This window comes from Clinocottus analis, unplaced genomic scaffold (genome assembly GCF_023055335.1).
Source record: "Clinocottus analis isolate CAN_PGR_092001 unplaced genomic scaffold, fCliAna1.0.p SCAF_1, whole genome shotgun sequence".
Lineage (NCBI taxonomy): Eukaryota > Metazoa > Chordata > Actinopteri > Perciformes > Cottidae > Clinocottus > Clinocottus analis.
The window spans coordinates 21,171,056-21,194,572 of record NW_027175820.1 but is presented as its reverse complement, the minus strand read 5'-3'; the positions used below and the strand labels follow the sequence as shown (position 1 = coordinate 21,194,572).

Genomic DNA, 23,517 nt, shown 5'->3' with positions numbered 1-23,517 from the left:
CGCGTCCGAGTGACATCTCGTCTCTGCTCTCGCCTTACTCACTTAACTTAAGTGCCATGGAGGAATTAAGTAGTTGACGTTTCCTGTAACCTTCTCTTTTTAAGCTTTCTTCCCGTCTGATCACTGTGATCCTGAACCGGTTTATTGACGTTTTTGAACTCTCAGCGACTTCCTTTCGTACCGAGCTTTAACCGACCGACATCATGAAGTACATCATCGGCATCGGAGGGTGAGTTCCGACGGATGAATGACCGGAAGCTAACGCTGAGCTAACACTAAGCTAGCTGGCTAACCGGAGCTGCAGCTAGGCCTTAGAAGGCGGGCCACGTGGGGAGCGCGGTCATGACACCCGTCGCTTCCTTTTTTGTTGTACTGGTGTTCAGTGACCAAATATGTCGGTGTTGATTTATCTAAGGATTATACTTTCGAGCAAAGTCTGTCAATGGAGCATGCATGCACATGTACGTGTTTGTGTGTTTGTGTATAGTATAATATAAGCAAATTCGCTGTTTGTTCACTTAACGCACCCATTTTCTTTAGATGTGACATTAGATACCGAAACCTAAAGAATATATAAAATGTAAAAAAATAAAAATAATAAACATGTGCGCTACGAACGACAGGCAGCTTGTGGTATAACACTTTGTTTTATTGTGGAGAGAAGTAAATCTTAAATATTTAACTGCATATATTTAACATGCAATACCTACCATGTTGATTGTAGGCCATAACTGCACTTTCAAAATGGATGTGCCAGATACAATATCTAATGTCAAACGTTATTTATTAATGTGTCATCTTATCGTTTTTTGTTTTCTTTTCATGGTTCCCATCGACCACTATTCATTTGCATTTGTATTATTTGTTCCCTTCAGCGTAACCAATGGAGGAAAGACCACCCTCACCAACCGACTGATCAGGGTACTGCCCAACTGTTGTGTGGTACATCAGGATGACTTCTTCAAGGTGAGCCTCGTGCACGCGCACCTATTTTGACTTGTGGGATGTAGTTAACAAAGCGGATTGCTCTGAGTAAAAAGTTGGTGGGGTGTTAACACTTGCCTGTGTTACTCTATACCGTTGACCTAGTGGGTTAAAAACACTGTCAGAGCCTTCCGTATAGCAGAGTGTAGCTCTAGTGGAATGTACCTTGGTACATCTTATCAATGTATGTTTCAGCCCCAAGATCAGATTGAAGTTGGTGACGATGGCTTTAAGCAGTACGATGGTAAGCCTGGGTTTTTATGACTGGGTTTGTGTGTATGTGTGTCTTGTCTTGTATGTTTGCTGCTGTAACCTTTGTCTAGATTGCATGCAGATTAAAACATTTAACAAAAGTTGAAAACTGCTTTCTGACCTTGCAATATTCTATACGTTTCTCCCTTCACCTTCATCCTTTCTCCCCACCTTTTTGCCTATCAGTCCTTACTGCCCTCGACATGGACGCCATGATGAGTACCATCTATGCATGGTTGGACAACCCGGTGAAGTTTGAGAAGTCTCATGGCGTCAATAACACCCTGGATACTGAGATTGTCCCAAAATCTGACAATAAGGATGAGGAGGAGACTCACATCCTTATTGTGGAGGGCTTTCTCCTTTACACCTACAAGTAAGAACATGCACTCCTAACGTGAGTGTTTCTCACTGTAAAATAAATGGGACCAGTAAGCTGACATTCATTTGTCTCTTCCCATGCAGACCTTTGATCGACGCGCTGAACCAAAGTTACTTTATTTCCATCCCATATGAAGAATGCAAAAAGAGGAGGTGGTAAGTGCCTCAGCGTTCAGACGCTGTTCTTAACTGGTGTTTACAGTCTGCTCTCTTTTTATTACCTTTCTGTAATTGGTGTTGTGTGTTTCTGCAGCTCTAGGAACTACACTGTGCCAGATCCCCCCGGCCTTTTCGATGGCCACGTCTGGCCAATGTATTTGAAACACAAGAACATCATGGAGTCATCAGATGTTGACGTCTGTAAGTCGAGACAATTTTGGAATAATCATTTGTCGGTCATTTACAGTCAAAAGTTTTCCCCATTGATTTCATATGTGTTTGCTGTTACAGTGCAGCTAGATGGAACCAAGTCGAAGGAACAACTGTTCAACTTTGTCTACGGTGACATCCTGAACAACATCCAGAAGTCTCTTTAACAAACCAATGTAAATAATCATCAGACTTTCCTGACTCATAATTTGTGTCCAAATGTGAGTGTGTGTTTTTATTTAGCGTTCTTGTGTATTGCAGGTTCTACCATCAGCTGAAAGGAGCATGTACTCAGCCTGCAAGCAGAACACCGCCTTGCCTTAAGTTTCTACCTGGCAGCTCATTTTGCTGACTGCTACGATTTTTGTAACTGTTTTAACTGATGGCATCAAATGCTGGCATGTTTTTATATCAACCATATTTATTGCTTTGTTACAGCCGACGCTCAAAAGGGAGTTGATGGATATGTTCAGAGGAAAGTTGCACTTCTGTGTCAATAAATAATCCTACTGCCAACTCTGTTGTGCTCTTCTGATTATTTTATGGGGAATGACCTCTCTTATTCTGAAGGAAGTACAAAGTGGGACCCCCCTCCCCCCTCTCTCCAAAAAAAAAGAAGATTTGAGAAGTCTTTGCATGTGTGAAGTCCAAATTTGTAGATGTTTATAAATGTAGTCCTATTTCAACACTTACAGCTGCTAAGTTAAGGTCAACAGACAGCTTTCACTATCTCGAGCACCAGCAACAGTTGGTTTGGGTGATAAGTGGAATCACGAGGTTGAACCTCGGGACCTTAGGTCCAGAGCACAACCTTATCTAAGTTCAGACGCACTTGCACTATTTCACTAGAATTGTTTACTTAAGATTATGTGTAATAAGTCTTACGTCACGTACATTTTACATAATGTCATATCTCATTGATTACTACTATTCTACATGTGTTAGTCACAGGCAGTATATCATTTGATGTATTCCACAAATTCTTCAATAGCCTGATACACATTGGGTTGATACTTCATCACTTTCATTCCCGCAGCAATAGTCTTTACAGCATGGGTTTCATATGCAAAGGCATTTAAAAAGTTTTTTTCCTGCAATAACTAAGCTCAACTTGGTTATTGCAACTTAATTTGTTTTTTTTTGGCCAGTCAAGCTGTGGTGCCATTGCTTAATGTTACTATTATTGCAGGCACAAATATTCTGTGTATAAACACAATATGGAGTTATTAAACTTAAAGACTCATTTAAATGTTTGTGGGCATAGAGACACTTTACCAACTGGTGCAGTTATGCAATGCTTTATTGATGCATGGGCACATACATTACAAGTGTGCATCTCTGCCGGGACAGCATTTATTTTCCTTAAATGGAAACATCCAGCTGGTAAAATCTCACATCCACAGTAGTTATGGATTTGTCGGGGCCAAATTGCTTTCATGCTGGTCTTTCGTCACTTTTTTTACTCTACACTAAAGCACACATTATGTAATGTTATAATAAACATGTATGGAAGTAGGTCAAAGTTCCATGTAAGTTGAGGGAGGGACTGTCCACATACAAACAGTACTTTTTTTTTCCCTGCAAGAGGATTCTTGCGATGTTATGTGTTAATTTTAGTTTAAGACTGTTTTCTGTTTGTCATTCAACTTAACTGCCATTGAAAACGCACCACAACCACTTTAGATGCATTGTATTTTAAAACTGCTATATGCTAGATTTGGAGCATTTCGATTGCACCTCAGTGGCTCTCAACATGGCAACTTGTGGCTAACGGTGCTAACAGTATGAACTAGAGCTAACAGGGTTTATCTGAGAATGAAACACAGGACAAATTTATCAACTTTAACTGCCCCACTAGCCAGTGAGCTAGCCAAGCTAGCCAGTGAGCCACGGTCACATGTAAAAAACATGCACTAAATATATGCACATTGGTTCCAGCTATGTAACAAAAGCAAGGAGAAACTCGGATAACAACACACAGAGGGGGAGCAACTTATTCACGCTCTGCTTAGGTAGATATTACAGCAAATAGTTATTTGTTCTGAATCCCTTATTGCAAGTTTAAAGTTGTTTCCATTTGACAGCCACTGTTTTCCCTCTACTGACTCATTCTGGAATAAACCAATCCTCAAATGTTGATATTACACTGCATGCAAGACAAATGGAGGTCTGACAAAAAAAAAGAGCCTGCTGTATTATCCACAGCACAAAGCAGCTCCTCTGGGTCTCTCTACTTCCAGACAAACTGCGTGATTGTTGACACATTAGTGTCTCTCCAGCAACAGCATGGACACACACGCAGACAGTATACATCTGTTTGAAAAAACTTTTTTTTTTCCTTTTTAGTTACTTTGTTACAGTTTATAATTGAGGTTTCATTGTCATATTCATGCATTTATGTTGCCTTAAATGACTTTCCAGTATTTACCCCACCCAGTTCCTCTGTGGTACATTACAACATACCTGCCGTGTGTCCTCATACACATTATTGTCCACATCTGCCTCAAACTCCCCGCTCGTCACAAGAGGCTTCATGCAACACATATTCATCTGTCAGCAATAAAACTGTACAAGCCTCGGTTGGATGGGTCATGGGTTGTTGTAGGATTAAGTTTGCATACTCCAGACCACCAGTACGTTCACATGTATCAGGGGCGAGAGAGAGAGAGAGAGAAAGATAGGGAGTGGGAGATCCTATTACAGTCCTAGCCATCTTGGGAATTTACTGCACTCTACTTTAGTTTCGAGCAGGACAAACACTTAAATACTTCACCCCATTCGTTAACAACACAATCGTTTTATCTTGGACCACACGTTTGAAAGGCAGAAAGGTTTAGTTGTGTTCATTTTTACAAGGTCACAAACATTCACATCAGATTTTTTTTGTGTCCAAAAGTAGGTTTTATGTGAGCTAATGTCCTCATGTGCCTGAACATTTTATCAGTAACTCATAATATGCTTAACTTCTATGGCAGAAATCCTTTGGAGATGGTGTTAATTTCCTCAATGGGTAGCTAACTCATTTCTAAATGGGTGTTACTTCACAACGTGTGCGAGCTGGTCATATGTGAAAGTGAGAGATAAGCCGTTATGTAACCTCAACTAGCTGCTGGCCCCCCATGAAAAAAAGAGAGTTCATGGTTGCAGTTCGATAGTTTACCTCGTCTTCGGAGGGACGGCTAGAAATGATAATGTAAAACAGTTCTTTATCAAAAAAGTGGGTAATTTACAGACGCAAAAGAACTCATTGTATTCCAATTACAATAATTCACAATTTCGACTTTGTCTTCTGACACCCGTAGCCTCTGGATTACAACAAACTCTGCTGTTTCTAAACCGCACCGACCACCACACTGGCATGCAGTTGCAGTACTGTCTCTTACTGGATCTTGTTTATGTATGTGAGTGTCTGTCTGTCTGTATGTGTGTCTGCCTGCGCATGTCTCTCTCTCTCTCCGTCACCCCTACACACCTCTCCTCAGTGCTTCCAAAAATCAGGAGGAGGCAACAGTCTGCAGTGGTGGACTCAAATAGACCATACAAACAACACTATAAATCCTCCCTTCAAGCCTCTAACTGCATACAGTTAAGGTTTGGATTATCACATCTCCACCTCACACGGCTCAGACAGGACACGGTCGTGGAAACCACTAACCATCCTGGCAGCAGAGGTGACTGTGACTGAGGGCGCTTGTTGGAAAACAATTTCTTTGTCTCGTTTGCAGCGTTGCGATGCAGTCCTTTAACACATGTCCTCCTGTTTTCTTCTGTTACCCGACCAATGAAAACAACAAGGACAGGGCGCATTCATTCAATCAAATCATCTTTTCCTCTCCACCACAACCACGCTGCTCTTCAAAGCCTCCTCCTCAGCCAACGAGTTTGTTTTCTATATTTACTGCTTTTACTACAGTCTAAGAGGAGCCTATGAAACCAAACCAGCAATAAATCATCTTGTGACGATTAGGGAAGTTGTGAGGGCTTTTTTTTTTTTTTTTTAAATGTGGCGGTCCGAAGTCCACACTGCCGCCAGCGGAGCACCTGTGGGGCTAGTGTCAGGCCAGCCTTTCACCCATTGTGGGTCACTGGCTGTCTGTGTTTACACCAGTGGAACTGGTCTGACCACAGTGCAGACACAACAAGAGCCTCTGTAACCCACACATGGCGCGAGACACTGAAATTGTACACACTTCACTGGTGTTGCTGCAGCACCGAGGTGGTGGAAGAAGTATTTGGATCCTTTACTTTAAATATTCAGTCGAGGGTAATCAATGTTTTTACTGAAATAAAGTTACATAAGCATCACACGGTCAATGTATTGAAAAGACACACTGTTTACATAGCTTTCTGAACCATTAATATATAAAAAGCAATTTAGGAGCTTTGGAAGCTGCAGGCTTTCTGTGTCAACTAGTTTGAATTGATTGAAAATGTGTTTGAACATCCATCACTAACTGACATACTATCTGTCATAAGGGTTTAAAGGTGGGTTTTCCTTTATTACAAACTTTTTGGTTCTGTAAAATACACAAAAGCACAAAAAACTAACTTGAGGACCTCCTTGAATCATATTGCAAGCATACTGTTGCTATTTTAGTATTAGTATATTTCCATGTTTTGTCACGTTATAGTCTCATAAAACATTTCAGAGTGGAATATTTTATACAGCTGAGGTTAATAGTTATTTTCCAGATTCAGACTGGACATAAGACAACATATTACACATGTAAAATGCAACGTCTCATTTAAAATGGCAGCTGGGGCTCTATAGTTGAAGTTCAAAGAGATACAATTATCATCTAACCAAGATATTTCAGATATTTAAAGGAAATAGGGAAAAGTAGAAAACAATTTTGCAGCATTTTAAAACTGAATTTCACACAAAGTACTTACAACCCATGTTAAGATGAAGCTATTTATTTATTACCAGGTCGTGTTATTCTACAACAGTATATACTATTTTATTTAGTTTATGTATTATTGTAGGTTGATCACGTGTGATTTTGTGAAGTAAATCTTTACCAATATACAAATAACTGTCACATGTTGTAGAGTAATACGAAGAATATCTGCTTCTGAAATGATGTGAAGTAGAAGAAGCCTAAAATAAATATCTCAAAACTGTACTTTGGTTAATATATTTAGTTACTTCCTATCATATCTAAATGCATGTAAAAGTATTGTTTTGAAAACATGTGGTGGTTACATAGTGCACACATATGCTTAAATATTTCCTGTTGAGTCACAGAAACCTAATTACTAATGTTCTCCATGCCCACTTATCCTGACGTACGCATGTAGTTAAATAAGACCTGCATGAGGTGGGAAAGTAACCTCATTCCCTGTCACTTTGGTCAGAAACACCACAAAGAGATATGTTTTCCAGAGCCTTCAAACCAGCTCTTCACATGGCACACAGTGTGCATGAATAGCCGACGACCACGCAACCAAATGGTGAAACCTAAAGGAAATAATAACATGATGCAATCATCCTCGGTGTGGGCCCGAGGACCATATCCTGTTATGGTGGGTCTGGATGAGGCCTGGTGCTGCCAGTCTGAAGCCGACCACAGCCTCCCACTCCTCACCCGTCTGGATCTCTGTTTACTTAGACAGGAAGGCCGTCCGCTGCACAGCATCATCATCCGCTGCTGCTGCTCCATGTCTGTGACTCGTTTGTGGTTTTGAGGAAAGGGGGGCGTTTGTGTTTTCCCCGACGGCCGAGTTTCTAAAAGTGGAGACAAGTTAGGAGGAGTAGGGCTCAGCCTCGGAAACCACTGCTTCTCTGAGTCGTCTACCTCTGAGGCCTCGTATACGCCCCCCTCCTCCTGGAAAAACAGAGCCCTATTAAATTAGGATTAACTAATTATGGGCAGATCCTGTTAGACATTCAGTTGGTAAAGTATTACAAAGTGTGAAAATTCAGAACACTACCGGTAAATGATGCGGTCTGTTGGACTGAAAGTCCATTTCTAGGCAGTGTAGGACTTGGTGGCATCTAGTGGTGAGGTTAACACTGTAAACTTTGCTCACTTCTCTGTTTCTAAGCTGGTTGGAGAACTTCAGAGGCTTTTGGGCAAAGTAAACCTGCAAAGGTTTCTCCTATAGAGCAAGTGTTTGGTTTGTCCTTTCTGGGCTGCTGTAGAAAGATGGCGGTGCAACATATCGCAGATTCTTTCTGCATCGGACCTAAAACTTTATTTGCTCTCTCTCTCTCCCCTTTATTCATAAATATTAATCAGCTAATCGCTAGAATACAGCGATAAAGGAATTCGTTCATTTAATGTTGCATAAACATTATCACATTAGTCAAAACAACTCAATAACATCATTCAGTAATAATACACCAACATGATTTCTGTTTTTGTCTTCAGGAATTTATTCACCTCATACATGACAGACCCAAGCAAAACCTCTATTTTTGTTTTGCCCATTACACTGACCCAGTTCCATAAAAAAACAACAGCAATCTGTGTTGCATATATGAAACCGCAGTATTTACACATCCATAGAAAAAAAAAAAAAGTCTAACAAAACCAGTCAAGCTACTGAAATCTATATTCAAAATGTGGTTACCACTGCACTGCCTCGCTTTCATCAGGTGGCCCTTCTCCTGGCTCCGGGCCCCTTGATGGCCACACTGTGGTGCCGTTTCCGCTCCAAGAAGAGCTGGTCGGTGGTGGGCCAAGCCATGTTGGTTTTGACTGAGCTTCCTGCCGTAGTAGTGAGTATAAAATTAGAGTTTTATGTGAATAGGAGGGGGCGTGACAGACACATGGTTGTGCTGGAATAGAGAGGAATGTATGCTTTTCTGTCAACAAACGCCTGTTTGTATGGCCAGTACGTGATAATGGTGAGAAAAAGAAAATGTGTGTGAAGAAAGACAGTGTTTGTGAAAAAAATCCCCAACTCAGTGACAATTCAAGCTTCACGAAGGAGAAGTTGAGGTTGAATTGGGAACCAACTTTGCACGAGAGTCAATCCTGCTGCTCCTTTAATCCCAGTTTGTACATTTACCTGGCGTCCATAGTGATCGGGTAATCTGGCCCCAATTAGAAGCATGTCGTGAAAAAAAACAGCAGATTGAGGTTTGTGAAGTGCTAGTTTGCATCCTAAATGTTTGTGTGATGCATGGAGGACAGAGACTCTGCAGGTGCTCATTGAAACCAACGCCACGCAAAACAGATATTTCTTGCAAGTTGTTTGTGTGCTAATCAGATAATCAGCTGGTGCAGAAATGTTTTAGAAGTAGAGCAGAAACTCAGCCTTGCATGAAACACATCACATTCGCTTGTCAGTGATTAAAATGTATTCTGGTCTCTGCTGACACCTGGTGGACTGAGATGCTTACTACAGTGCTGACTACAGTTCAGTCCATTAATGTGCACAAGAGGCCTGAAAAGAGGAAGTTTCCACTGTTGCTGCGTTCCAAATCACATTTATTTTATTTTTACTTTTAGAACGTACTGCAGCTACTCGTACAAAGTATGTACTGTTGCATGCAGTGTGCATTTAATTAGGACATACTACGCATCTGGAAGTTTGACCCTGTTACTAATAGATACACAAAGGATTGTGTGTCAGATTAGCTAAAAAAGCAGGCTGGCTTGCGTGCTGCAAAATGCAAATGGACCTGGTAGATCTGACATAGCATTTGATATACTAAGGATTGGTTCACACTTACTGTTTTTCTGTCATCCTAAATAATGATTATAAGTATTGAAACGCACAGCATGTTATAGACATGAAGACGCACACAAACTTCAGAACCCATTTTACATTGCAAATATGTGCAACCGTGACAAAACAGCTTGTATTCAACCTCATTCATACTAAAACTACGAACGAACGAACCAGTCTGTGTTGCCTTTATTATTAATTGTACAAACAGTGGCGCTCCAGGCGGGAGTAGTAGCATAAGAGCCTCTTGAAAGGTCTGCTAAACAAATGTACACGGCGAGGAGCAACGTTTGGCATTATCATCCATTCTCATACCACCTGGAAACACAGTTAACTTTATGGCAGACCAACTGCAACAACATACCTATTATTTAACAGTCAACACTAACAGAAATGACATATTAACCCCAAAAAACAACAGAAAACTCCTGATTGATTATCCTCCTTGTCATTGTCCAACAGCTGCAAAAGTCTTTGAGTAATTTGTTCCACTCTCAGAGAAGTGCTGGAGATTGTGTGTTGACAGTGGGAATACCAGCATTTGAAGATTTAGTCCATGTCTTTGGTTTGTGGCGACATAAAGGATCACACCAGACTTTTTGCACGTTTTGGCCCATTTACAAAAAATAACCACGTATAATTCAAGCGGACCATTTCCCAAAGTTCATTACTCTTATTAGTCTTGTTACCTCTAGGTATAAAGGTGTGTGAGTGTCTTCCTACTTGTGCAGAAACAGCAGGAGTCAAGCTACCAGATTACAACTCATGTCCCAAAAGTTAAGTTTGACATTTACAGTCTTTTCTGTAATACTGTTGGAAACAAATACAAACCACATGCCCTATTTTAACGACTTAATATAAATTCTTTGCAGAATCTGCCCACCAAAACTTAAGTATTTCAGGCTGTGGCGGGTGGAGCCGAGTTGATACAGTAACAATTTCAATAAAATAAAAGCTGCTTGACAAATGCAAAAAAAACATTGGAAAAAGCATGTCTACTTTGTAATATTCAGTGTGATGTTAGATTAAGTGCATCAATCCTGTTTCAAGTAAATTTGAATACAATACCAAAATCTGTATCTCATCTCTCCGTCATCGTGTCTGATTCTCTTGCCCCCAAAAATTATCACATGAAATCCCCAAACCAAAAAAATACTTTTGCTTTGGCAAATAGTCAGCATTAATGTGACGTACAGTTGATACGTTCTAAAGGGGCTTCGGCATGCAAAAGCCCCGGGATGACTCCTTTATACAGCAGACGCACTTTTGGGGATCCTAAGTTCTTTTCGCAGGTTTGGCAACCAGCTGCCTTTCTCTCTCGAGCTCCTTATCGCGCTGCTGCTCCTTCTCCAGCGCCTGCTTCTGCTTCTGTTGCTGAAGCTTCAACGCTCTTTTCTAAAGAAAAAAAACAAAAGTTAAATCAGTGGATTAGTGGTTTAGTTTGCATTTGGCTGTTTTACCTGAACTTCTGCTGAAAAAAACTTTTGTTAAAGCCGAGGTACCTTTAGTTTAGTTGTTTTTTCGTGGAGCATAATCATCTCTTTCCTTATGTTCACCAGTTTATTGTGATAAACCTTCGCCTCTGTAAACTGAAGACAACACACTGGATTAGAAAGCGTTCCTGTCGGCTGGTGGAGAGAAAGATGATGCAATCAAATGAGAATACACTTCAGTCCAAACGTACCAGTGAGTTAAGGTCCAGTAAGGCGTTACAGTCTCTAACCTTGGTGACCTCTTGGTCCAGTGTGTCTAACAATATCAGCTGATTTTGTCTGGTTGGCACAATATAAAAATAAAGAGGAAGACATCAAGCACACTTTTTTCCCCTCACAAAGTCAATGTATATAAAATGCATATAAACTAATAATTTAATGAGAGTCTATGTATTATCTTAAAACTGGACCGTAGACAGGATGAGACGGCGATCATTTGAAATTTGTGGCGACAGAATAGTAATGAAAGGAGTATTTGAGATGTTGTTGCGCGTCATGCAACGCTCAGTGAGGAAACACTCACGTGAGCTCTTGGAGGGCTCGTTTAGAGTTCTGTAGATCTGGTAGGTAGTGAGAGAGTAGTCCCTCTGTGAGCTTGTCTACTGCTTTCCTGTCCACAAACACACTCTCTACAGACGCTGAGCTCTCCAGATGCAATGTTTCCGGCGGTGCCAGCTGGAGATCTGTCAAATGTTGAGGAAAATACATACAAAGTATTTAGTATTGCGTCTCGGGCTGTCATCGAAACAAATAAATGTTTAGTCGTCTCGTACAATTCAATTTTGATTTCTAATGGATTAGCTTTTTTAATCAAAAGATTTGTAAAACAAAGAATCACACAAAAGCACTTTGAATGTTAACCAAAGAAAACATAGTCATCTGGCGTTGCTCACTGTGCTAAAGACATTGTGCATTTAATTTAATTTATCTTTCAGCAAAAATAATCACCGGATGCTTATATAATAAGTAAAAATATACATTTTGCCCTGAATGCAATTTGTTCATGAACATACTGAAACTAATTTGCTGAATCTTCTGCAATGTTGGAATGTCGGTGACAGTGACCTGGAACATTTCCCTCTTTTATCTGATCTGATCTTCTATCTCATGGTTGCTGCTCAGACACTCGAGCCTAACAAACTGCTTCAGGAATCCCGACACAGAAATGACGCAAGATTGACAGCTTTCACCGATAATGCGGCAACGTTAATAATCTGCAATGTCATTTAAAAGTAACCTTCTTCCTGTAACCTTCTTATTGTCTGTTAGTCCATGTTATGGATGACTCTGTAAGGTTTGTTTACTCACAGTTTACTGTACTACTCAGCTTGTGCAAACAGTTGGATAATATCCCAGGTGGCTCAGGAGGAGCTTTCTAAAGTCTGTCAATATAACCTGAACAACGTATTTTTATGAAAATCATGTATAAATCAAAATGACTGGAATCCATGTTTGTTTGGTTTTCAGGTATGATGCATTTTCTTTATTACTTAGTCCAACATATCAGAACTTTCAGGAGAAAATTCCCAGTGTTGATGTTGGCATTAAAGCTATATACAATAATGGAACTGGTAATTAAAATATGAACAAAAAGATGTTTTTTGACTTTGACAACCTCTGCAGCTGCTGCTTTTGTTTGAGAAAATCTGCCACTCAGACTTGAATGCCCAGCCAACCCACTTTGTACAAAAAGTGAAATAGATACAGAAAACACACTGCATGACGAAGCCTTGACTTTAAACATTGGTCTGATGCTCAAGTCTCATTTCCTTGGACCCTAAACATAGTGGTCACTCACAAGTGACTGAGGGTGCACGAGCTGCCCCATGACCAAACTGGTGCTGGATCATGCAGCAAATCTATCCTGAAATTCATGCACGACTGGTTGTTACAGGCTAGAGAGACGTAGAGCTTATGTGCACGCTCACACACACACACAGAGACACACACCTTGACCGTGTGAAGGTTCACTCTGGAGCGAAGGTCCTTCATCTTCCATCTCTTCTACCTCCATGTGCAACGGCTTTTGTTGCACTAGGCTGCTTTTAAAACCTGAAAGCGAGGGGTCAAGAGACGAAAACAGATATTGGATTGAAATTATTAACGTTAGTTGTACGTTCGTTAGCTAATCACACCACCGAGCAACTAACTGTAGAGGAAGTACTTTAGCTGCTTCACAGCGTGCGACTCATGTCGTAAACATATCAACACCGTCTTACCCGTCGGACTGTCTGTTTGTATTTTTAGGTGCGATGACTTGAGCGACTTCTAACCAAAAGCACGAGCGACAACACCACAAAAAATATATTTGATGAGTTGCTGCGTCTGGAAATAAAAAAACACCCGTCATGTGACTCCTACGTCATCACGTGACATGCGGTCGCAACCAAACTTGCTAGTGTTGTTACTTCCGAGTGCGGAGGTACATCTGTGATGTTTACTACAGTGTTATCATGACGGTTTTTTAATTTAAAGACGGATAAGGTTTGAACAACCGTGTTAGGTAAGTCCGGCTCATATTTTGTAACAAGCTATGATGTCACAAGGGTTATTTTGTGTGTCGCTACTGACATTACGACCCTAAACAAGCTAGCTAACTTGTGCTAGCTAGCTCGTTACTGTCACTGTTTTTTGTTTCGGACTCAAAGTTTATTAGCGAAGAATGTGATTGACTCAATGACGTCACGCGGGTTATCTACAAAAAGAGGGAGATGTTTGTCAAGTCACCAACTTGACAAACAATAAGGTCCGTGGGGATCTGTTATTTGTCTCCGCAGTGTGCCAAGATGGAGTTAAAAGAAAATATGTCACCGTCTACAAAAATGTGAATGATTACCTCGAGGGGCAGGATCCGACAGACCTTGATACACCGACTCATTAAAGATGGCAGGTGGGAACCTCTTCAGCAAGGTGCGGTCCGCCTTCAGGAGACAGCGGAGCGACTGGGACCTGAGCGACACGGCGGCCTTTGACTTCTCCGACGAGCTGGTGGAGGATGAGACGCCCAAATTCAACAAGCTGAAGGTCGTGGTCTCGGGGGAGATGTCGGACTACTCCGCCGGAGCTCCGTCCAACGGGGTGTCGGTGAGCACGCTCGCGGTGGCGGACGACGACGACTGCCTGCTCGACTCCTCGTCCAGCCTGGGCAGCCCGGGGGGTTTAAACATGGACCCCTGCGACAACTGCAACAAGAGGAGGGAGAAGATCAAGCACAAGAGGGTGATGAAGAGGCTGGTCTTCGCAGCGTTGCTGTATTTTGTTTTCATGACAGCTGAAATTGTTGGTAAGTGCATTAAGAGGGAAACTCGCTGTGGATGTTTGTTGTGTTCGACCTGTCACAGGGAGGTGGACAAGGCTGTTCAGATACCATCATATGTCACACTGGAAGAGACATTGATTGTTCCTGTCACTTATTAACAATCTATTAAGTTGAGAAAATGACCTTCAGTAAAGTGAGTTTACAAGTTCAATATGAACCTTTAGAGAAATGGAGCAGTTTGCCATTTCACACCGATCGCATTTAAATAGTGTCTATTGTTTTAAATGTACTCTTTCAGTACGTTGAGAAACAGTCCACTTTCTATTTACGTTCATTGTATTGTCTTACCATGAGGAATCTAAACGGATGGATCTTTCTAAACCTGTTTTAATGCAATCTCTGAGATTATCACAGTTGAATAATCACCATGCTACAAAGCCTCTAAAGGAGATATTTTCTATCTCTTGTGCACAAGATACAAAGTTTTTCTTGTATAGGATTAAACTATGAACTATACCGGTTTTCATTTAAAAAGACTCACCACTTGTATCTCCCAGCTCAACATCAAGATCTTAGTTTCTGGGTGTAAAGCAGCCACAGTCTCCTATGATGGATTATATGTCCAACAATCATTTCAACCTCTGCTGTAAGAACTCTAAAAGCATGTCTTGCTGACTTACTTGTGCTGAATAAACTCCTATATTATTGATTGATCTTTATAAAATACTTAAGGATTGTTGTCATTTTAATAATCTTTGAATCATACATTTTTAAATTGAAGATTATTATACAAGGAAGAAATCATGGCATACAAGAATACCAATGTTTTACTGGCCATCTAAAAAAACTTTAGGTTGACACGTGCTCGTCATTTCCTGTTTTGCAACCCAATGCACTAGACTAGACAGAGGACTTTTGTTTTCCTAACGAGTCAGTGTTTTCTGAAAGTGGTGACTCAAAAATGTTTCTGCTGTTACTGGTTAACAGTTCACTACTTTCATTATTGTATATCATTTTGCGAGAGCCATAATAGATCATACACTATGTTGTCACTGCAAAGAGTCTGTCGGTAAACACAACAAAGCTAGAAATCCAACCATGTACTTTGCTAATGATGTGTAACTGCATGGCGCCAATACCCATCTAAACCTGTGTTTTGTATCTCAAAATCTCTTCCTGCACAACTAGTTTTGATATATCTCTTTATATCTGATTTTAGTTGTCTTTATCTTATTTTCAGGTGGTTACTTGTCAAACAGCCTTGCCATTATGACGGACGCTGTGCACATGCTGACAGACGTCGTCGGAATTTTGTTTTCTCTGCTGGCCCTCTGGCTCTCCACTAAGCCGCCAACAAAACGATACACTTTTGGCCTCCATCGTCTCGGTAAATCATGTTATTTTTCCACTTCTCTTTTCTCTCCAATCTTTGAATGCAGATTAATTATGTTCAACAAAGAAAGTGACTGTTCAGTAGTGTTCAAATCGGATCAGATTCCTGATGTGATACTAAGATGTCATTATAAATATAATTAAAATCTCTCCTTAAACCTGATGCTATTACCAATATGATTATATAGAATTTCGGTACACTGCCACTGTGTGTTTATTTTCCACCCGTGGTGATACTCACAGTGTGACTGTGGTGTTGAGTGCAAAATACTTGTAAGTATCTTGATTTCTTACTGAACGCTCCACTTGCAAAATGGCTGAAAGCTCTCAGAGACGAGCACCAATTACATCAAAACAAATATAGAAAAAAATAAACATTTATTAATGTCTGTCAAACATTTTTATTCAGCATTTTTCTAAGGCAGTTGTATTATTTTGAACCTGACTGTCAAACCTACCTGAAGCAAAACTACACTAATTTCCCATAATTAACCTTTCAGTCTTAAAGTTACAGAGAGGAACATTTTGTTTTAATTTTTAGATGACATCGCAGATTAGTTCATGAGGCTGCTGCACTGACAGTAAAAGCAGTCTGCTCGATCACGCTGTTCCTGAAGTCTCGGCCAGTTACTGGTAAGGATGTGCTAGAGCAGTAATTTTCCTTAAGTTCTCTGATGGAAACTGTCCAGCAAATAAATAAATAAATAAATGCGACCCACCAAATGTGTTGTATAAAATTCACAAGTCATGATCGTGAGGACATAATGCTGAAAAATGATATCTCGAGGCTTCAGACTGGAGGCAGCCGCTCTCTGACACAGGAAGTGAGACGGAAACTACATCTACATGTCAGAGAGAAGCTGGTTGTGTCGCTGTGTGATAAGCACAGTTTCTATTTCAACCTCAGGGTTTTATGTCTGATGCTTAGATATTTCTATTGTGGGATCCTCTCACGATTAAACACAGTCGGAGTGAATATGTTATCTGTAAGTTATTGTAATGTATGTCTCTAGATCATTTGTTTTATTTTCAGCGATAACTTAATTGAGATTAATAATGGCAATCTTTTATCAGTGGATTATTTAACAGTGTTGCCCACATTTGACTTGAAGTGAATATATCATTAATATAAATTGAGAACAGGACAGTGTGCACACTTAATACAAAATATAATCAATCCGAAACATCATGGAGCAGAGAGACTGAGATGCATCTCCATGTTGCTAAACGAGTGATTGAAAGATTCTGGTTTATATGGATAAATGTCCAGCAATCTGAGAAACCTGGAAAACAGTCGGCCAATTTTCCAAGAAAAAACATGGAAAACACATGGAAAATGAGAGGGAAAAAAGTCAAATAATTTCAACATTAGTCTATTTTATTATTACAATTTTTGATATTACACTTATATTGATAGACTGCACATTTAAATCAGACTTCCACAGAGGAGAACATATTAGTGACAGGAAATTATCCTTGAAAGTTCTGTAAAAATGATCTCTAGAAAAGCGTGGAAACCGTGATCTGACTAAATCAAATATATCACACCAATATTTAGGGCATTATCTGGATATTTCTAAGAAGCTTTTACCTGTAAGAGTATGGTTCATTCTTTCAGGCACTTGTCTTCCTGTTGAAATCAGTTGTTGCTGCTTCTGTTTTTCATTGTGAGGAATATGCTTTGTACAAATAACTGATTGAGATTTCCTGCTCCCAGAGGTGGTGTCGGCAGTCCTCAGTGTGCTGCTCATCTACGTTCTGACGGGCTGGCTGCTCTATGAGGCGGTTCAGAGGACGATTCACCAGGAGTTCGATATAGACGGAGATGTCATGCTCATCACTGCAGCTGTGGGGGTGGCTGTCAACCTCATGTAAATAAACTTGCATGTAAAGCATATTTAAATGTATGTGACGGCAGCAATGTGACTGTTCAGCCCAAAGTACTGTCAGAAATAGCTTTAAGTTGATGATTCTCGGTGTGTAATGTTTGACGACTGATTGCAGTCAGTTGAACCATTATTGCATTACATGTATGTGATATCGGTGCATAGAAAACAACACTTTCTTTGTTTTCAGAATGGGCTTCTTGTTAAACCAAAATGGTCACCTCCACTCTCACGGCCACGGTCACTCTCACGGACACGGTCACTCTCACGGCTCTGCAGCCGCCTCCAGTTCACAGTCGGCGGGGTCAGGTCAGCAGCACGGCAGCCTGGCTGTAAGAGCGGCCTTCATCCACGCTTTGGGAGACCTCGTCCAGAGTGTCGGGGTGCTCATCGCGGCCTACATTGTCCGCTTCAAGGTACACATGTTTGTCATGATGATTAACAATGAATACAATTTTCTTTGAGTTTTCTTCCCAAAAGTATTGTTTCTGAAACGTCTGAAATCTCTCTTTCATTTGATAACATTTAAAAATGTTCTTCCGTTAACGAGTTTGATTTTGTTTGGATGGATATAGAAAAAATTGTTTGCAGCTGTTTTGTACATTAAATGGTCTTTTGTTCCAAAACAATATGTTTTATACTTTATTGTACTTATTGGAAGTGTAACTGATAATTTAGATCTTGGTTGATGTCATTAATTTTCCAGTGATGTACGTTTGTGTAATTGTTGGCTGTAAGAGATTGCAACAGGAATTTTCCGAGGGAACAAGATGTGAACTTCCAGGTTGGCTTCCAAAGATGCGTCGAGCCTTCTATTGGTTAAATAGACATTACTTGAAATGAACTACCGGGATGGCTGAGCATGCAATCGTGTGCATGATAAAGGGATGCGTAATTATAGTCTTAAAGGAGCCCGTCCTCCTCGTGGGCTACTGAGGTGCCTCTTCCTCTAGTTTGGTTAGGCTGACGCGCTAATGGCCTGCATCGCTCATGTCCCGTTAGCTTACTTGCTCGAAGGATCTACAGACAGTTGGTTAGGTATAACATGTGTTTTATTGTACTTCGGTGGTTGCACAACATGATATTGTCCAGTGATGCTCATATGTGGTGTAATGCTGTAATTGCGCCTGTGAAGTGTTGTCTTGCGGTTGAAAACCTGTGCCTTTTCCGGGGTCTGACACCTGTCGTCAATCCTATTCTATTTAGTTATTTAGTGGACCCGAACAGCACCACCCAGTGCACATACATAGTAACAATAAGTAACAATATACTTCCTCTGACTTCACAGCCGGAGTTCAAGTTGGCGGACCCCATCTGTACCTACATCTTCTCCATTCTGGTTCTCTTCACCACATTACGCATCATACGAGACACAGCAGTCATCGTGCTGGAGGGTAAGTCTTTGGTCCCAGACTCCCGTCAGATGATGTTGTCGAGTGTTTAGTGCGGTGATGTTTGTATCCTGCTGTGTCAGGCGTTCCCAGACATCTGGACACTCTGAGAATCAAAGAGGACCTCCTGAAGCTGGAGGACGTCCAGTCAGTCGATGAGCTGAATGTCTGGGCGCTGACCGCGGACAAGACTGCAGCGATAGTGCATCTGCAGCTCAGTGAGTAGCTACATAACACAATGACAATAACATAGCAATGTGTTTACACTCCTATTCTGTTCAGTACTATAGTCAAATTGACAATGTATTATTTAGACACAATACTAATCAATGCACGTATTTACATTTTCTTTCTTAGTTTTCACACAAAAAACAGATGATTGAATTATTATGTTACATGACTAATTCCTAGGTAGGTTTTTGTAATCCCATGAAGGTTTAAATCAATGTGCATATAAAGGGCTTCTTTTTTTCACCTATAAAAAAATGCTGATTTTTCTGGTCTTTCATCCCTAATTCAGAAATAATCACGTCACTGAAGAGTAGTGAAAAATGTCACACAAGTCACTAAAAGCCTAAATAACGTCATCAAGTAGTCTCTTTTTGTCAAAAATAACAGTGAAAAACATAAAGATATTCAGTTTTTGATGATAGGAGAGAAAGAAAAGCTGTAAATCCTCACCATTTTTAGTTGGAACTACCAAATATTTGTCTTATATACGTAATATTACTGAAACGACTCATCAATTATCATCATACTTGCAGATTATTTTTCTGTCGACCAGCTAATCTAATCTTTTCTAATTAAGTGAGTCGCATAATTACTGAAAATTTCATGGAAAACTACTTTGATAAAAAAATACCACTGGCAGTGATGTTAGCTTGAAGCGTGTCGGATTCTGGCATCTGGAGTCTTTTGTTTAAGATTTTTTCCAACTCAGTCACGTTAGATAAACGTTTTCGTCCAGGAGCATCTACCTTCAAGTCGTTCCACAGATTCTCAGAGGAATCCATATCGGCACATGTCAGTGTTCTGGCTCCACCACTTTGATTTAAACCGTTTCCAGTGTGGATTTTGGCAGCGTGTTAAGTGTTAGCAACTTGTCAGAGCAACAATGTTTGTCGTTATCCCTCTGAAGCAACGTCTGCCGTGGAATTAGCTTGCGTTCGGCTTCGGTGTTTGTTTGGGTGACGCTGCCTCCATCAGGCTTCACGGCGGAGATGATGTTCGACGCATGACGTGCTGAGACTTGTTTCTGCCAAATGTATAAGTTGCAGAAAAACTCTAGACCTCTAGACCTTCATCTGATCACAGTTCTTGCTTTTCACTCTTCACAACACGAGCGCCAACTTCTGTTTGATCCAGTTTGAATTTAAGCCGTTATTTCGCAACATTTAAAATATAAAAGCGAGGGAGGGTAAATCTTAACTGATGACATTGGAACAATGTAGTATTGTCTAGCACATGTTGGTATTGGCTCCTGAGCCTCTTACCCATATTGAGATGTGAGGCGCTTCAAAGGTTTAGTTTGCAGCAGCGATGTGAAGTTGTTTCCCTTCGTGGGCCACACACAGCCCAATTTGATCTCAAGCGAGCCGTACCAGAATTAATAAACAATTAATTTGCAAAACCAATGATGAACAGCATGAGATGTCTCTCTGCTACCACTAAACCTGCCAATATTTCTATTTTTTGCCATGATGAGTCTGATAGTGATGCTAAATATTATCCTCTCAAGCACTGAAAGGTTTTGTGAACACACAAAGTAAACATTAACTTCTCCTTTCTCACAACAATGCAGCAACCCAGTGGACAAATAGGAATGTCAGTAAAAATACATACTCTAGGATCGAACCCTTCAGCGGCCTGGTTCTGGCCCTCGGCCCATATATTTGACTCCACCTGCTTTACAGTTTACTCAAATTCATGTTTGGCAGTCTCCAGACTCCTCACAAGAGGGAGCTGTGTGTTCATTGTTCAAAGCGGTTCTACACACTCAACTTGTGTCACCTGCAGGAAACAAACGCAAGAGGAGCTCAAATGTGGGATTAAAGATTGTGAAACAACATACTTTAAAACCAGACCTTTCAGCTCAAGCCCTAATCCCGGACTATAATAATTATAATAATAATAATTCCAAATACTGGAGTAAACGTACACAAACTAAATATTTGAGATTTTCCAGTATTCCGTTGATGGGGATTATGTCATTATGAGTATTGTGATAACATGTATTAAGATGTAATCCCTTTTTTTCAACTGCAAATTATGCGTTTGGTCAAAAGAAACACAGCACCATCTAGTGGATTGAAAAAGCAATTATCACCAAAAATTGTCATCTGTATTTGCAATATTAATAGTTATATAAGAACGAAACTTGGCGTTTATATCGATACAATATCGGCTTTGCAAATTCTCCTAACAGTATGATCCACACACACACACACACACACACACACACACACACACACACGCACTACTACACCCCACATTCTCAAGGGAAGATGGAGCTCAGCACATTTGATATGGCTCTGTTCCAGTAAAGTGTCCCAGTGCCCTGAAACTCGCTCACCTCAACTGTTCCTTCCACAGCTCCTTCTAGCGCCACCAGCTGGGAGGACGTCCAGGCGAAGGCCCGCCACCTCCTGCTTCACACCTACGGTCTCACCAGGTGCACGGTGCAGGTGCAGACGCACAGGCTGAGGCTGGTACACAATTGTACACACTGCCAGCAGTCCAGCGCCTGAGGAGAGAGTCAGCAAGAGAGAGAGATAGAAAGAGAGAGAGAGAGAGAGAGACTCATGCTGGTGATCCATCCAGCAGTTCATGGAGCCCAGGCGGCAGAGAGTAGAGTACACAGAGGGCCGGGGTGACGCACCGCTGCCGGTGCTGTAGCCGTAGAGACGGTATTCAGTATATAAATGGGAAAAAAAAGAAAAAGACTGGTGCCAAAAGGCCGTCAGTGAGACTGCAGGAGATGCACATTTCTAATTAAAGGACTACGACGGCCTCCAGAGACCTTACACCCTCACGCTCCCAAAAGCGCAGAGTGGAGATTGAACGCTTGAAGTCTCGATCGAGACGAATGAAGAACAGAAAAAAACTTGCTCTTAATTCACCATCAAAGCCTATTCCAACGGTGAACTTTTGTTTTTGTATTTTTTCATCAGGTGTGAATTTGAGTTTTTGTTACAAAGTGTAGCGACTGTGTGCGAGGATTTTGTTATTTTTTTTCTGAGGATGTCAGCAAATGAAAAGGTACCTCATTGCCATTTGATTTAAAACTGTGTTCACGATGCACACAGGCCATCCTCACCACCTAATCATTCACATTCTTCAGCCAAAGTCTGTAAGGACAACTTCTTTTTTTTTCTTCTTTTTTTTAAATAGACAACAACTGTAGGTATTATTATATCAGTTAGAACTGACAAACAGTTAAATGACACGTAACATTTTACTCTAGCATGTCTCTGTACTGACAATCAAAGTGTGAATGACTTTGAAAATGGTTAAAAACACTACAGTGGCTGGACGTCAGTATGTTTCAGACTCTCACTTAAAGCTCTGCTTTGTTTCATATCTAACTGACAGTATATTAATGCAGACAGGTTTGAGAAATCTTCAGTATTTCAGAGAAGGAGGAGTTAGTTGAAATTTGCCAATAACGGTGTTAATAGCATGTGAGGGGGTTTTATGGTTGACCTTTCCATGCCAGATATTAATCATCAACGGAAATCAGGAACTTGATCACTTTTTTTTTGTTTATAATAAAGTATTTAATCTTTTGTATGTCTCTCAGTATCTTTAATTTATAAGCAGCTTCGCGTTAGGAAGTTTAGACTTTTATTCCACTCGTATCAAAGGTTTATTATTGCCATTGACTCCATGAGTTAACTGGGAGTGGGTCAGTTTCTAGGGAACCGAATGCTTTCAGCTCTTGTTTGTACTGTAGCAGAGCTAATAGTTAACCGCTTCCAGCTGACCGCGCCTTACCTCAGCGGACCATAAATGTAATGAGCCCTCTTCACTCACTAGTGTCTGAATCTGTAAAACAAACCATAGTCCACTTGGCTCAGAAAGCAGGTAAAGTGGAGGCTCTTGAGTTAGTAAACCCTGAGAGGAGAGAAGCGCTGGGTTTGAAGTAACAGAAAAGGTAGCGCTCACCTAAACTCTGCGTCTGTTACCGCAGTCAAGTCAACCATCCTCTCAGAATACTTTCTTTAATATAAAAATACAACTAACATTGAATGTCAGGTGTTACAGATTGAACACAATTCCTATAATATTGGAGGTATATATGTTAATATATCTGGGTGACCAGGATGGTGGTGCAGCTGCAGAATGTAGAATGAAAGTGAGGTTTTCTCTAAATATAGGTTAAACGTCTTTTTACATTTCAGTGACTGTTTAGCTTTCCTACATTTGTTATC

General features: G+C 40.6%; 3 protein-coding genes across 6 annotated transcripts; 2 read left to right on the top strand and 1 right to left on the bottom strand.

Moving 5' to 3' along the window:
* mibp2 (muscle-specific beta 1 integrin binding protein 2) lies at positions 1–2,502 on the top strand. Its single transcript, XM_068573265.1, has 8 exons — positions 1–229; positions 876–966; positions 1,180–1,228; positions 1,423–1,612; positions 1,702–1,773; positions 1,871–1,977; positions 2,068–2,162; positions 2,248–2,502. The coding sequence occupies exons 1-7, from the start codon at positions 204–206 to the stop codon at positions 2,151–2,153; spliced, it is 621 nt and encodes a 206-aa protein (XP_068429366.1). The 5' UTR covers positions 1–203; the 3' UTR covers positions 2,154–2,162; positions 2,248–2,502.
* Positions 2,503–9,839: 7,337 nt separating this feature from the next.
* On the bottom strand, positions 9,840–14,280 carry bloc1s6 (biogenesis of lysosomal organelles complex-1, subunit 6, pallidin). Of its 2 annotated transcripts, none has more exons than XM_068571011.1 (6): positions 13,996–14,280; positions 13,110–13,211; positions 11,683–11,842; positions 11,351–11,438; positions 11,169–11,255; positions 9,840–11,061 (listed from the first exon to the last, which is right to left on the bottom strand). In XM_068571011.1, exons 2-6 carry the CDS (start codon positions 13,171–13,173, stop codon positions 10,942–10,944), a joined length of 519 nt encoding a protein of 172 aa, XP_068427112.1. In that variant the 5' UTR covers positions 13,174–13,211; positions 13,996–14,280; the 3' UTR covers positions 9,840–10,941. The 2 variants fall into 2 exon arrangements, with proteins under 2 accessions (XP_068427112.1, XP_068427103.1); XM_068571002.1 differs by lacking the exon at positions 13,996–14,280 and adding an exon at positions 13,379–13,514.
* slc30a4 (solute carrier family 30 member 4) lies at positions 13,554–22,872 on the top strand. Of its 3 annotated transcripts, XM_068570979.1 has the most exons (8): positions 13,554–13,662; positions 13,937–14,442; positions 15,659–15,805; positions 17,528–17,681; positions 17,887–18,112; positions 18,985–19,090; positions 19,171–19,305; positions 21,680–22,872. In XM_068570979.1, exons 2-8 carry the CDS (start codon positions 14,043–14,045, stop codon positions 21,832–21,834), a joined length of 1,323 nt encoding a protein of 440 aa, XP_068427080.1. In that variant the 5' UTR covers positions 13,554–13,662; positions 13,937–14,042; the 3' UTR covers positions 21,835–22,872. The 3 variants fall into 3 exon arrangements, 2 of the variants coding, with proteins under 2 accessions (XP_068427080.1, XP_068427088.1); XM_068570987.1 differs by lacking the exon at positions 15,659–15,805; XR_011077241.1 differs by lacking the exons at positions 18,985–19,090; positions 19,171–19,305; positions 21,680–22,872 and having other exon boundaries at positions 17,530–17,681; positions 17,887–18,021.
* Positions 22,873–23,517: the final 645 nt, after the last annotated feature.